This window comes from Gopherus flavomarginatus, chromosome 1 (assembly GCF_025201925.1).
Source record: "Gopherus flavomarginatus isolate rGopFla2 chromosome 1, rGopFla2.mat.asm, whole genome shotgun sequence".
Taxonomy (NCBI): domain Eukaryota; kingdom Metazoa; phylum Chordata; order Testudines; family Testudinidae; genus Gopherus; species Gopherus flavomarginatus.
The window spans coordinates 21,180,296-21,196,186 of record NC_066617.1 but is presented as its reverse complement, the minus strand read 5'-3'; the positions used below and the strand labels follow the sequence as shown (position 1 = coordinate 21,196,186).

Here is a 15,891-nt window from a genome sequence, read left to right as displayed (position 1 = left end):
GGAGCCCCCGCCTTCCCCTCCCATCCCTCAATATTCCCCCTCAGGTAACTTGCGTAGGGCCCCAGAAATCCTAAGGACAGCCCTGATTCTGGGTCTCCACATGCTTTTATACGGGAGCTGTTCTTTGGCACTAGGAGAAAGGTGGTGAAGTAAACTCTAGCCCACCAACAGTTACACCAGGAAACAGCAGTGCTGTTTCAGTTCTTTGAGTCCAACCCCAGAAAACATTCAATAATGCTTTGTATTTTTTGCTTGGAATTATGGTTACAATCTTTAAATATACACACTGATTGATTGTTTACAGCAGAGCTTGAGTTACTTTGGCAACCAGTCTGAAGTGTTTGGACAGCATTTGGAAATGAAAAGAAGAGCACTTGTAACTTCATTTCTAAGCTTTTTCTCCCCTATGGGTGAAAGGATATTAATAGCTAAGCTTTTATTGGTTCAATGTATATCTAATGAAGATGCTAAATTAGAAGTGCCCATTTCGAGTGTGGGCTTCCCTTACTGGTACTCAGTTCCAAACTCGCACTGCTTGCCTTGGGATTGAGACCCATATAACAGCCTTTGGGAAGGAAAGACTTCACCCAGAAATCCCTCCAACGCTGTTATCAGTAACAGACACTCAACTTGATCAGCAGCAGTCACCTTGATCAGCAACAAACAAGTCCCAGTTCCCCCCTGGCATCAGTCGCCAATAAGGGCCCTGCTTGCCTTTGGGCTCTGGCCAGTTCTCGTGCAGGTGTAACACTGACAGACCCCAGTCATTGGTGAGCAGGATCAAACCTGGGCCCTCTGGAGCTTAGTTCAGGAGCCTCTACCACATGAGCTAAAAGCCAACTGGCTGTCAGCTAAGGCTGTAGAGCAGAGTCATTTAACTCTCTGTAAGTGGTCTCGGTGACACTAGATGGGACAGAACACCACGCCCTAGAGGTGTGTGGGTTACATAGGACCAGCTCAATGAGGACATGTATTTACGTTGTTCCTGCCCGAAGCCTGGAGCTCTGACTCTCAGCCTTCTGTGGTCTTAGCAGCAGTATCATTTAGTTCTCCATCAGCCCATGCAGTTCTTGCTCCAATCCCAGCAGAGCTGGCCACCGGAAGTAGGGGTGGATTACCTACCAGCTCTCTAGCCAATCAGAGATCTTCACGTATGCACACTGTCCAGGCGCCTCTGCATATGCAGCCCTAGGGAGGGAAGGGGGGCCCAGGAGCAAGAGACAGAGAGCAGAGCAGTTGCCCTGCAGGCAGGGTGAGTGGCAGAGCTCCTGGTTCAGACGGCTGGGAAAGGGATGATCCCCAACATCCTGACAGCTGGGAGTTGCCTCCCGCCTGTCAGCTTTGCTCCCTGCTCTGGGCAAGCTTTGCACCACAGCAAGGAGTAGCTGGAGCTGCTGCTGTGGGAGGCTACAGGGAAGTCTGGGGGCTGGTTCCCACTCACCGCCCTGACAATGCACACTGCCCAGGTGTCTCTGCACACACAGCCCCGGGGCGGGGGGGGCAGGAGGGCCTGGGTTCAAGGGCCAGACAGCGAAGTGGGGACTAAGCAGCTGCCCTACAGGTAGGGGAAGCAGCAGAGCTCCTGGCTGAGCAGAGCCGGGGAAGGGATGACCCTCTACATCCTGGCCACTCCCCCTCCCTGCAGGCCAGTTGCTTGGTTCCTGCTCTGCTCTCTGCCCCCCCGGGTCCTCCCTGAGGCAGTGTGTGCTAGGGCGCCTGGGTGGCATGCGCTGTCAGGGCCGCAAGTGGGAGCCAGCCGTAAAACTTCCCTGCAGCGAGGAGGAGTCAGAGCCGCTGCCAGAGGAGGCTGTGGGAAAGTTTTGGAGCTGGCTCCCACTTGCTGCCCTGGTGGTGCAGGCAGCCTGAGTGCCGCGGCACACTCAGCCCCAAGGAGGGCAGGGGCATGCAGGAGCAAGGGCAAGAGAGCGGCGTCTGACCAAGTGGCTGCCTTGCAGGATGTGGGAGCAGCAGGGCTCCTGGCTCAGCACAGCCGGGGAAGGATGACCCCCAACATCTCAGTGGCTGGAAGCCACCTCCTGCTTGTCAGCTTTGCTCCCTGCTCCCGGCACGCTCCACGCAGCAATGAGGAGGAGCTAGATCTGCTGCCATGGCAAGCAGAGCAGGAACAGGGAACACGCTCATCCAGGCAGTAATGACGCTTCTGGCCTCAGCACTGGCTGCTGCAACACTGCTCCTCTGTCGCCAGGAACTCTGGGATACATCTGGAGGACTGCTGGGACCCAAGTCAAGCTGGGGCTGCATGCACACAGGAAAACAATAGGGCTTGGACCCTTGGTCCCAGCTTAAGATGGGCTTGGACCTTCCAGCCCTGCAGGGTGTTGGGACCCTAGGTCCAAGCCCTAGTTAGCACAATTGGTGTGTGGACACAAGTGTGGGGGGGTTACGCCTGGGGTTATATTGCTGTGTAGACATACCCAGAGAGGCTGGCTTTGACTGCTCATTCCCAGCCATCCTACTAACCAAGGCTCTAGGATCAGGGCCTGCTTTGACAGCACTGCTGCTGATCTGTGGAGTGGTGGCTCCATGTGAGCTTTATAATGTGGGCCCTTCTCTTTCAATTCTTCTCAACGGGTGGGGAACGATTAGATCTGTGCAGAACTTTCATGAAGAGTCTTAAAATAAAACTCAACTAGTTTTGTTTCTTATCACAGACTCAAAACTACTCCCAGCTTTTCTGGAAAGTTTGAGATATGGCTCCTCCTCACTGCCTTATGGATTTACACACACCCACATACACACACACAAACATGGGTTCAAATTTTCACATGGAAACCTAGATAATAGCCCACCTTAACTGATTACTCTCTTTATAGTTAGTATGGCACCACTCATTTTTTTCATGTCTTCTGTGTATATATATCTTCCTACTGTATTTTCCACTGCATGCATCCGATGAAGTGGGTTTTAGCCCACAAAAGCTTATGCTCAAATAAATTTGTTAGTCTCCAAGGTGCCACAAGTACTCCTCATTCTTTTTAGAGGAACTTGCTGATTTTGAGTGAGCTTGCTAGCCAAGAGCCTGATTCTGCAATATGCCGAACAGCCTCAGCGTCCAGTTGAAGGCACTAAGGTCCTCAAAGAGCTGTTCAAGTTTAGGGGATTTCAAAAACAGAGCTTGAGATCAATGGTTATTTTAGGTGGGCAATGAATGCAGGATCAGTGCTTATGTGAGTAAATCAAGCCACCCAACTAATTGGGATCACATGGAGCTGCAGGTAAGTTGCACACAGATACTCAGAACCAGATCCAAAATCCATTGAGGTCAACGTGCTCTGAATTCAGCCGTTAAATACTATATGAAATGGATAGTTAACAGTCCTGGTCCATTCCTTGGACTGATTTTAACTCTGAGCTAAAAAGCTTGAAATTGCAGGGTTCTAGATTCCTGCAGACTGCAAGAAATCCTTTTTCTTGCATGAGAATGTTGACATTATAGACTTAGGACGAAACTCCACATCGACTGACACCCTCTGCAGTCCCATTAGCCCTGACTATACCCCCTCACACCAACGTAAACCATAAGTAACTCCAATATACTCCTTGAAGATCTGCTGATGTAAGAGAGATCAGAATCAGTGCTATTGCCTTCAGTGTGGTAGCAAAGGTTGCAAGTCAGCAGAGAGTAGAGCCATAGCACTCTGTGGAAAGATGAAATCTTACAAAAGGCATTAAGATGTTTAAGTGCACCAGCTGTGTTTGATCAAAACTAAAACACTGAAAAAGAAACAAAAAATTTTATCAATCCTGGAATGAGAGCTTGCATCTCCTGGCACATCAAAAAGCATATTATTATTCAGTTTATAAATGCCCAGGGGGGAAAGACTAAGGATGCAAACTTTGATACACCTTTATCTCAAAAAGTGCTATATAATTCATTTAAACAAATTCCAAGGTGACAGTAATGTGCAATCTTATGTGTAATTTTCCAAAATATGTTTTCAGTTAGATTAGCTATTTACATAATTACATAAGGCTGGAAATCACTCCGCAATTCATCACTCATTCGTGACATCAGGATGACACTTTGTCAGTGAGGCATTTGGCTGCAATTAAATGGTCATTTTGTAACTGCTTAATAACGGTGATGTCTGGTGACCAAATCCTGCTCACTTTACTCACATGAACAGTCCCACAGAAATCAATGTGTGCTCTCCTCTGTGGCCTGCCAGGTCTCACAGTTCCCCAACCAACTTTTATGTCAGGGTCCTATAGAATTTAAGAGGTTTCTATAGAAATCAATGTGATTCTATAATAACTGCTCTCAAGCCCTATCTACAGGTTTTTGAACTATCCTGTAGAAAGATCATTCTCTAATTCAATAGGATGGTTTAAAAAAGAAACCTATAGCAAGGTTATTACGCTTATTACATTCTATAGGACTTCTTAGAATTCTGTAGAACTTCTTTCTTTAGGGGTGGCTGCCTATGAAAACATTATTAGGGACCAGTCTTTGCACTTATAACCACAATTGTGAGTGGTCGTTGCACATGGGGTGGTATATAGGGAACGTCACTTCTCCACTGTGCTTAAATGTGTATGCTTATATATAAACATAGGTGGGGTTTGCTACAGTGCAGAATAGTGTCCTGGCTCTAGAATATATTTCTTACCTCTGATGGATGTCCAACTCTGATAAAAGTGCAGAGGGGATCAAAAGCCCCTGTACCACAGGCCAGGAGATGTGTTCTGTTGTACCGGTGAAGGACACGGATGTAATTTGCACATTCGTCCTATTTTTAAAAGAAGAGGAAAAACTTAATATTCAGGATAATTTGAAAACAACCCCACTTCCTCTGAGCCATGGGAATCTCTTTGCTTCCCTTGTCTAAGTACTTATGTGGCCGGTCTACGTATGGATGGATTACAAGATATATATATATATACATACATATACATATCTCCTCACTATATGTTCCATTCCATCCAATGAAGTGGGATGTAGCCCACGAAAGCTTATGCTCAAATAAATTTGTTAGTCTCTAAGTGCCACAAGTACTCCTGTTCTTTTTGCGGATACAGAGTAACACGGCTGCGACTCTGAAACCCATCAGAAAAAGAAGCAACAAGCTGCAACAAGCTACCAGCCAAAAACTAGCCAACAAGCAATTCAGAAGCCAATTAAGAAATAAACAAGCCCCATTTCTGTATTTGGCATGTCTGCAGCAGACACACAGGATTTAAAGCAATAGAGTTTTATTTTGGCTTGAGTCAAATCAGTAAAGCATAGCTCAAGTTTAAGGTTGTGCACGTGTTGTCAAGAATAAGGTTTCCCAATTCAATTATCCTATTTAGTCTCTTACAAGCTTTCTTCAATGGTGTTTATGACTACAATACTTAAAGTTTTACTGCTACAAGATGAACTGATAACCTCTTAAGAGCCCGTAAGAGGGCCTGTAGTGTTACAGTATAAGAGGTGGTGAAGAAAAGTGTTAGATACTGAGACGGTTATTAAAACTTTTTACACATCTTATCATGTATAATATGCTTCGTTCAGAGTGAAGTAGGAAAGGTGGCAGCAAAGACAAAAAGCAGAGGCAGTGAAAGGTAAGGGGTCTAAGAATTTATTTTTAAGGACATTTTATAAAAGGATTTATCTTGCAGAAAGTGGTATTAGAAAACAAAAAAAGATGGCATAGAAGGAGGACGTAGGGAAGGTCTAAAATAAGCAATAGAATAATGTGGTCACTTGAACTGATTATGAAAACAATGAAAATAAAACGTAGAAAGTGTTTGGAGTCTGTTCTGTTCCAGTTGAGGTTCAGTTGATAGTTGAGCAACTTCAGTTGTTGAAAATTGAATAGACCAATATTTTAGTTCTACGAGTTCCCTGTAATTACTAGCATTATATATCCTCATGATCCAAGGCTCAATCTGATCTCTAGATAGGACCAGGAATGATTTTTTGTGTTGTTAGTGTTCTATGGGACAATATTGCTAAATCTAACATTGTGACTCTTATGGTAGTTGATGTCTTTCTAAGGGTATGTCTACACAGCCCTGGGAGTGTGCTTCCCAGTCCAGGTAGACAGATATTCAAGCTAGCACACTAAAAATAGGAATAAGGACATTGTGGCACAGGCAGAGTGTATGAACCGAAGAGGTCGGGTGGACTTGTACTCATGTGGCTAGTCCACGCTGCTGCCCATCTCAAAATATATGCTTTGCTCTTTTTGGCATGCTAGCTCTTGTCTGTCTATCTGGGCTGGGAGGCATGCTTCCAGCTGCAGTGTAGTCATACTCTTAAAGTCTTAGCTCCTTGAGTCATGTGATTAGGTTAGAATCTTAAGCTTTCATTTAAAAAAATGTAATTTACTAGCCCTCATGGTTGCAGAGAAGAGCTGGAAAACAGAAACACTAAAGACTCAAAACACCACAATCAAATAAAAAGACCCATAACTTAACTTAAAAAATATCTTATGGAGTGTGAAGTCAATCCCATAATTATGGAGGGGCCTGACTCATGATTTTTGACTGTTTGGGGTTGGCAATACTGATGATAGAGCATTTCATAATCAATCATGGATTCCTGTGAGAAAAAAACATTGCAGTGTTCCACGGTAATGGCCTCAGTGATTGCAGTAACATTATCGTAAACTTCAGGGGATTTGAACAATTATAGCAGAAGAACAATGTATATTTTTATAAGAGAATGAATATTTAACTTCCCTAGAAACCTGGAAGACTGCAGCTGGGGACAAAACATCGTAAACTATAATCTGTAAAAGCACTGTGAGCAAAGGGAAATGGGGCTTTGATTGTAATACCAACCTCTCCTGAGAAGGAGTAATAGATAAACCTCAAGTGCTTCAAGAATCAGACTAAGTTAGATAAATTCCAAAAGTTTGGGTAATATTGAGAACATCTTGATTCTGTCCAGTCAGGTTGGAAATCTGAAGACGATAGTCCTTATCCTATGATTTCATGGTACTCCCTGCTTCTTATTGGGAAGAAATCACCACAAGGAATGTCCTTCTCATGTTTTTCCCCTTCCATTTCTGCTTCCAGACTGATTTTAAAAGCACAAAAAACTGAAAATGAGAACATCCACACTGGGTAATACCAAAGGCCCATCCAGCCCAATATCTCATCCTCCAACAGTGGCCAATGCCAGGTGCCCCAGAGGGAATGAACAGAACAGGTAATCATCAAGCGATCCATCCCCTGTCGCCCATTCCCAGCTTCTGGCAAACAGAGGCTAGGGATACCATCCCTGCCTATCCTGGATAATAGCCATTGATGGACCTATACTCCATGAACTATCTAGTTCTTTTTTGAACCATGTTATAGTCTTGGCCTTCACAACATCCTCTGGCAAGGATTTCCACAGGTTGACTGAGTGTTGTGTGAAAAAATACTTCCTTTTGTTTGTTTTAAACCTGCTGCCTATTAATTTCACTTGGTGACCCCTAGTTCTTGTGTTATGAGAAGGAATAAATAACACTTCCTTATTTACTTTCTCCACACCAGTCATGATTTTATAGACCTCTATCATGTCCCCCCTTAGTTGTCTTTTTTTCCAATCTGAAAAGGTCCCATTCTTATTAATCTCATATATATATTGACATAGGAGTGGAGGAGATATCCTGGGTCATCGAGTCCAGTCTCTTGCTATTGCAGTAACCTCAGTGAAATGAGGGCTGAGAAAAGTCTATCAAACATTTTAGAAACTTCAGCAAGATTCACTTCAGCTTCAGATGTGTATGGCGTGAGATAGCTTGGTTGTTCATTTCTCAGAACTGGTGCTTCCATGCCCTCAAGGTAGATGAGTAGTATGTTTTTCATGCTATTGTTGACTATTGATGTTTACAACTTCCTAGGCGTCACTGACAATATTTGTTGTGGCTCTGTTTGCGCTTGACTCTTTGCTGTATTTTCACACATCAAAAGCATCTCTGGCCTTTTGAAATCCTCTCGTCCAGTGTTAGCTAGCTCAGTGGCAGGTGCATTCATTAGGTGCTGACAATGAACCTGATGCTGTACTAAATAAATATCAATTGTGCCCCAAGAATTTTCAGTCTATGGTGCCAAATGGGAACTCTGTACGGGTGTGAGCCCCGGCATCCTTGCACTGATCCCTATTGAAGTCCCACAGATCTTTGTGTGGGGATAGCAGACCACGGGGTGGATGTAACTTGCAGTGCATTTTATATATTACTATTAATTTAACTTGCTTCTTGTGGGTATGCTGTAAGAAGTAGTCTAGTCTTTAGGAGAGATTACAATCAAGAGAGGCTGCGGCTTGGTGAACCAGGATAGGATGATATTCCATGCACATGGCAATATGAACAAAGGCAGGGAGATAGGCATGTAAGAAGAAAAATCAATAGGGTGTCTAGACTGGCATTACTGGCAACCAACAGTGGGTGAAGAGGGAAGATATGATAGGAGACAAGGCCATTATTCAAGCTACTGCAGAACTTGAAGGGAAGGCTAGAGATGATATGTTCAGAATGACAGATGAGATGAGGGAAATAATTTTAACAGTCACATTGTGCAGGGGGTGGCGATGGCTAAGTTAGTATCAGAGAGGCCTAAAATTAAGAGGTTGTAATACTCAAAATAGATGTTAATATGGAATTGGATGAGAGTTTCAGCATGTGGGACAGAAAGTAAGGAATGGATTGTTGTGGTAGGAAAATGGCGAGATTTGGTTGAAATGGATTTGTGAGGATAAGAAAGTTCTGATTTCCTCAATCTTGAGTAAATGAGATCTTGCATGAGAAAAAGAAGAAACAGAATTATCAACATCTGTTAGCAAATGGCTTTCATTCTGATGCCAGTCCTATCACATCTCATGAACTAAGCAGTGCTGGGCCTGGCCATTACTAGGTGTGAAACCTCCAAAGAAAACCCACCTGTGGTAGTAGGAGCCAGTGTGTTTGTTGCTTAGCTATTGCTTGGTCTTGAAAGCAATTAAACTAGTGGCTTAATATGCTAACAACAGTCATGCTATAGATCCACATTGCAACATTCAGAATTGGATCCTGATTCTGAACACTCGAAAATTAAAGGATGCTTTGATCCAAGTTTCTGATTCAACCCCATTTCTAATTAAAAGGTAATTAATTTGCAATTAATCATACTTACAGCATCTCTTCCTTTAATTGTGCATTCTTCTGCCTGCTGGGGTGTACTGGGCCAATGTATCTGAAATAACACAAGATCATTCAAGTGGGGATATAAATGTGTATAATTCACAGCCAATCCAGCTTTTCCTCTATGGATGAGGTTAAAAGATTCACAACTTTCAATGTACAGTTTTCATTGCTACAGTCTATACAGAAATATTTTATAATGTTTTGCAATATTCCAGTTTTCAGAACAGTTATTAAGCTAAATATTCCAATTTTTCCAAAAGGTTTCTGACTATACAAGTTAACTATATCAGTCTATAAGGAGGCATTTAATTTCTCCTGGCGGTCTTCTCCATCAGATAGTGGAGGAAACTCAATATTGGTTCTCTGAACTGAAGGGAAATCCATGCACCAAAGCATTTTGTACTAATTCAGTACAACTGTGTCCACTTAATATCCAAAGACTTTAAACACTTTCCCATTGAACACCAATTTGAAAATCACTTGTTTCCTGCTCTAAACATCACTTAGGACAGATTTACTCCCACTGAAGTAAATGAGAATTTTCTCCCACTGAAGTAAATGAGAATTTAGCTATTAATCTCACTAAAGGCAGGATCAGCCGCTTAGTGTCAATTATTGCAAGCAAGGCCAAATGTCACAAATGGCTTTTCAGTTAACCTATGCTATAGAATTTTGTTTCATTCCACTTTGTATGGATGAAAAATATGTGAAACAATGACCTGGGTGACTAGCCTGATAATTTCGCTTCTTAGCATTTTAAGAACTGAAAACAAAAATGTCTCCACTTTGGGTGATACCATTTTCAGCTCAACGAAAATAAGATTTCTGCTTGGAAATTCACAGATAAACAGTGGGAAGTGACTGTTGACATTAAGGTTTGTTCGTATTCCACTCGGAGATTATTATTTTATCTGCAAAATGTTTTTAAATGAAACCTTTTATATTTTAGCTGCCTAAATCCCTTTGTGAATCTAGACCTGTCACATTAAATACCTCCATCCAAAATGACATGCATCTGACGAAGTGGGTATTCACCCACGAAAGCTCATGCTCCAAAACATCTGTTAGTCTATAAGGTGCCACAGGACTCTCTGCTGCTTCCATCCAAAATGTAAGTCCTCAAAATCCCTTCTCAAGTGCTGCTAAGACAGCCAAATTTCCACCAGCAAAACCTCCTGTATCTGCTGATGGGCATGCTCAAAGCTGCGTAAGTTCTGATACCCACACTTAAGTCCTAGTGGGATCTCCAAACTAAGCATTTCCAAGTCTATCTTGCCTGCTGGGCCCAATCTGGGAGGCATTCCAAAACAAAGCCAGAGGCAGTAGCACTCTGGTAAGAGCATTCACCTAGAGTGTAAATAAGATGAGTTCAAATCCCTACTCTGCCTGATTTAGAGCAATAATTTAAACATAGGGTCTCTGACCTCCCAGGTTGATGTCCTAACCACTAAGCTACAGAATATTAAATAGTTGCCAGGCAAGAGTGAGAATGAGTCTATAGTCCAATGGTTAGGGCACTCACCTGGGATGTAGGACAGACAGATTCTAGGCGCTGTTAGAATAACTATACATAGACATATCAAATCTGTAAGAATTTTACCACTGTATATCCATTTGCCTATGCTGAATTTTCTTTAACAGTGCTAATGTAGGCTGCATTTGCATTGCATACTAAGCCAGATACTAACTGGCTGTAAATGGTAGCCTTTAACCCTCTGCATGTTATTTTTCTGGGTGTTTAAATTTTTATCTTTATATATGATGATGACGGCCTTAACTCTGCATTGGGGCTATGCCAGGATTGCAATCACTTGGCATGCTGGCATTAGCTGTAATTGGGAGATTTCTCCAGAGCATCTGAGCTGGAATAACATTACACTAACACACTTTATTGGGCTTCATGCTTGACCTTCTGTTTGGACAGAATTATTCAATAACTGTCATTACTCTGAGTCACCATCTGAAGCACATTTGTACATTGCATCTTCAGTAATGTTTTACTTCTACAACATTATTTTCATCTCTAAGGAACCCATGGCACATGATCCTTCCTGCTAACAATGAACTGAAAAGGTAGGAAAAGGCTACTTAAAAATATACTTTTCAAAGGACTAAGCATGTGGAATGGTAAGATTGCACTGATAGCTGGGCTAAACTCACACCTGGTTTAACTCTATATAAAGCAACCACTCTGAGCAAATTCAGGCAGAGGAAATGTTTTAATCAGAGCTGGAACGATGCTTAGTGTCTCTGAATAACACCAGACTTCAGTCTGGAGAAGTGTTATGAGCTACAGATTCATGCAGTTTAAGGTCAGAAGATCACATAGTTTGATCTCCTGTATATCACAAGCCAATTAAGTTTCATCCAATTACCTCTGTATTGAACCCAATAACTGGTGTTTGACTGAGACATACCATCCAGAAAGGCAACCAGTCTTCAAACCTTGATTTGAAGACTTGAAGAGATGGAGACTCCACCACAGTGATATGAATAATACACACCACCACACAGGCCTCCTCTCCTAAGAGTTGTTAGATAATGATAGTCTTGTGGGTTTTGTCTCAGGCCTCAAACGTGTGCAGAGCCAGATGCAAAAAGTGGTATCAAGGGGAATAAGAAATCCCAGGACAGTGAGGGTCATACGAAGGAGGCCTCACAAGGTATACAGAAGTATCTGAACATTTGTATGGTTTTGTGAACTAGTCCTGTGAACCTATTGAAATGCACCTTCCACTTCTCAGATCACTGTTTCTCTTCCCCCCTCCAATCACTCCCCAACCTCCACACAATACCACAGCATTCTCCAGACAAGGTCCAGAACACTACAGTATCACCACTGGAAGCTGTAGTGTTCAGAACTATTTCTGTAGAATACATTAACAATTTTATAAGTTATAAAACTACTGTGTGTGATCTGGAGGTAAAACTCACTCCTGAAATCAAGGCCTCATTATGCTAGGTGTTGCACATACCTTAAGAAGAGAAACACCTTATCCAGTGACTTTACAATCCAAATAGGCAGTGGCGTATTATCGCCCATGCCAACAAGGCCTAGGCCTAGGCCGGCAAATTTGCAGGGGTGGCAAATTTGCTTGTGCCCCCTCCCCAATTCCGCCCCTTCCCCAAATCCCCAGCCCGCCTCCTCCCCCAGGTGCGCTGCGCTTCCCTCCTTCCACCTCCTTTCCAGGCTTGCCATGCGAAAGCGCTGGGAGGGAGAGAGAAGCGAGTAGCGGTGTGCTAGGAGGAGGCAGAGCAGAGGTGAGCTGGGCCCCGTGGGCGTGGGGAGTAACTCGGCGCGGTGGTGTGGGCCGGGAACCGTTCCCTGTTCCAGCTCACCTCCGCTCCACCACTGCCATCCTCTGAGCGCACTGCAACTCCCCTTCTCCCCCCTCCCTCCCAGGCTTGTCACGGGGGAGCAGAGGTGAGCTGGCGCAGGGGGTGGGGAGGAGGGACAGCAATTTTTTGAGGGCCTAGAGGTGACAAATTTGTTAATCCGCCACTGCAAATAGGTAAGACAGTCACAGGTAAGAGAAAGGAAGTATCATTATCCGCATTTTATAGATGCGGAACTGAGGTACAGAGAGATTAAATGATTTGACTAAGGTCACATGGGAAGTCTACAGCCTGCTGGGGTTGAACCAAGGTCTCCTAAATACCTAATCCAATGCTTTAGCCACAAGACTGCTTCCTGAGAGCTTGTTATTGGTTTTAATTGTATTGATTCTTAAAATGATGTAAAAGGTGCCCAGGACAATAAATGAAGTTATTTTAATGTTGTTAGGGTACGTCTATACTACCTGCTGGATTGGCAGGTAGTGTTTGATGTATCAGGGATTCATTTATTGTGTCTTGTCTGGATGCGATAAATCGATCGGTGAATTGACACCAGTACTCCACCTCGGCAGGAGGAGTAAGCGGAGTTGACAGAGGAACCATGGCAGTCGACTCGCCACCATGAGGAAGGCCAGGTAATTCCAACTAAGATACTTCGACTTCAGCTATGTGAATAGCGTAGCTGAAGTTGCATATCTTAGTTCGAACCCCCCTGCAAGTGTAGCTCAGGCCTTAGAAAGAGAAATACTTTCATATTTAGTCACCTACAGGTACAAATGTACTCAATATTCTAAATTTGGTGGTGTTAGGGAATCAAACTCTGGGAAACAGAATAGATATCTTTAACATGTAGACTCCACACAGTGCACACCTCAAATTTTCCACCAATTAAGTTATTTTAGATTTGCTGGATTATTTTGGCAGTCAAACACAAAAATCATTTTACATCCACCCAGTACTTTATTGCTTTTCTCAGAGGAGCTCCTAACGAACTCATCATAGCCAGGGCCAGCTCCAGGCACCAGCATCCCAAGAAGGTTCTTGGGGCGGCAATCTGCAAGGGGTGGCAGTCCATGTGTTTTTGTCCCCAAGCAGTGAGCCGAATTGCTACCGTGGATGGCAGGGGCAGTCCATGTGCCACTAGGGTGGAACACGCGTTTCCATGGTGGCGGCAATTTGACGGCAGCTTCTATGTTCAGCTGTCTGCAGCAGCCCAGCTTCTGTCTGTCTGTCTGAAGACAGAAGCTGCCGCTGAATTGCTGCCACTGAGGAAACACGCGTGCCACCCTAACGGCACACGGACTGCCCCTGCCGTCCGCGGTGGGAATTCGGCGTGCTGCTTGGGGTGGCGAAAACAGTAGAGCCGGCCCTGATCATATCTGAATATTGTAAGGAATTCTTGGCCTGTTTTCTGACAGAGGGGATACATCTGTAATGAGACGGGTTTTTGTTTTGTTTTGTTTTTTCTAGATAATCTCCAGGTCTCAGATTTAAGGCCAGAGGCAATAAAAACTCTTTTCATATTCTATGGCATGGAGACATGGGGAACACTGCAACAAAATTCTTTCACCATTTTTTAAGGATACCAAAGACAAAAGGAGATTTATAAAATATGGTCCAGAGTCATTAGCTTTACAACATTTCCCTGCTGCTTCTGGAAACTTGTCTCTTTTACCAAAGATAGGACTGAAATAGATACATTTGCCTTTTCTCTTTTATTTCCTCCTTCACAGTATCAGTTTGGAATGGTAATTATACTCTCTTTGGTTTATAACTGTGTCTTAGATTAATCCAATGAGTGTTTGCAACATGAAAGAAAAGTTCAAATGGCTAATTAATATACCATTAATTACAGCTTGATGAGGTCCTTAGGTAGAAATGCATGAACCGGATCACTCAAACTTCACTCTAAATTTATAATGTGAAAACATCCAATGAAGTGCCTTCCGTCTACATCTTTACTGATAAAATTGTTGGACCTAGCAGCAGTCAAAGTCTCTCTACTCTGCCCTCTTGACTTTGGAGTGGATATCTGCAATGCACTCTAGGACAACCAACAGGAAAAGCCAAAGAGCTTATGAAAGTTTAATTCTGAGGCGCCAAGCTCAGTGAGGTCATGTTTTCAAATATGTTCAGTCAGGCTGAACATTTATTTCAGTTTCTGATCTTTTGCATATCATTAAAAAAAAGTTGCCACAAATTTGATATACTCTGTGCACAAGCCTCCAGACAGAGGGTGGAGTTTCAGAATAAATGGCTAATCTTTCTTTTAAAGTCACTGGAATGAGAGCCTGAAGAGTGTGTCCAGATGGGCCAAGATGTTTAAGATGGTTGGACAGAAGCATAAAATGTTCTATGCTGTCATCTCTTCTTATGCTGATTTGCTCTTAATTGAAAGATTGGTTACTTTATAGAAACAGACACTTAAATGTTTTTGTATCTCTGGATGCTACTCTCCTCACGGGATACGAGCAATTTCTACCAAATGCAAGGGCAGTTAACGCCCATCTTACAGTGGAAGAGTAAGGCCCTGTGTGTATCACTGTGCTTTGTGGAGTCCTAACATTTAATTTCCTACATAGCCTAGTTAATACACTTGTCTCCTGAGTATTTGCATAAGCTACTTATTGTCCAAGGGTTGGTACACCATGGAAATCAGTTAAAGATATTTTTCTAACAGTGTTTTATTTATTTATTTATTCTGAAGTGAATTTGATGCTGTTGGAAAGGGCCAGAATTAAAAATCCTTTATCCACAGAGCAGGCGAGCACAGTGCGTACTGTGGACCTGTCCTTACACTGCTCTGTCAATGTGCTTCCAGTCTGAACCTCAGGGGTCAGAAAAGAGTTCAGTCTCCATCCCCATTCATTGGAGGTCTCTCCACTTAGACTTCCACTTAGACTATAAGCAATGATTTTGTAACATGCAAACCTTTCCAGTAGAAACCACCAAGTCTTCTCCCATAAACAGTTGAACAGGCTACAAATGATATCAGCTTTCAGCCACTGCTCACCTAGATTGGCTTTGAGTTAGTGACTTAAAGGGACACAGTCAACTTGAAATCTAGGTCCCTTCCAATTTGTGTACTTCTTTGGTTTTCTAAATGCATTCCCTTCCCCCCATTGCTGTGGGAAAGACTATACGAGGGAAACAGTTCAATCAACTGCAAACAAAATGCTGTTGAATGCACAAAATAAACAAGCTGAAATAGTGTGAGAAATATTTATTTATACCAATCTCTTGCAGGTCAAGTGATCGTGGGTATTAATTTAGTTTAAAAAAAAAAGAGAGAAATTTCATTTTTAACTGTAAACATGAAAACATCCAATATCCCATTTCCAGTCACCTGACCCATCCAAGTCCCCCAGCCCTGGGAAGTTATTCTCATGCATCAGAGGGGTAGCCGTGTTAGTCTGGATCTGTAAAAGCAGCAAAG

General features: G+C 43.1%; 1 protein-coding gene across 3 annotated transcripts in view; it reads right to left on the bottom strand.

The window, feature by feature from the left end:
- Positions 1 to 15,891, bottom strand: part of SEMA3E (semaphorin 3E) — a 276,746-nt gene that overhangs the window by 89,962 nt on the left and 170,893 nt on the right. For all 3 annotated transcript variants that reach the window (XM_050936862.1, XM_050936864.1, XM_050936863.1), the window contains 2 exons: positions 9,109 to 9,168; positions 4,632 to 4,751 (listed from right to left, as the gene is read on the bottom strand). In XM_050936862.1, coding sequence (XP_050792819.1) covers positions 4,632 to 4,751; positions 9,109 to 9,168 — 180 coding nt within the window. The remainder of the gene's footprint in view (positions 1 to 4,631; positions 4,752 to 9,108; positions 9,169 to 15,891) is intronic.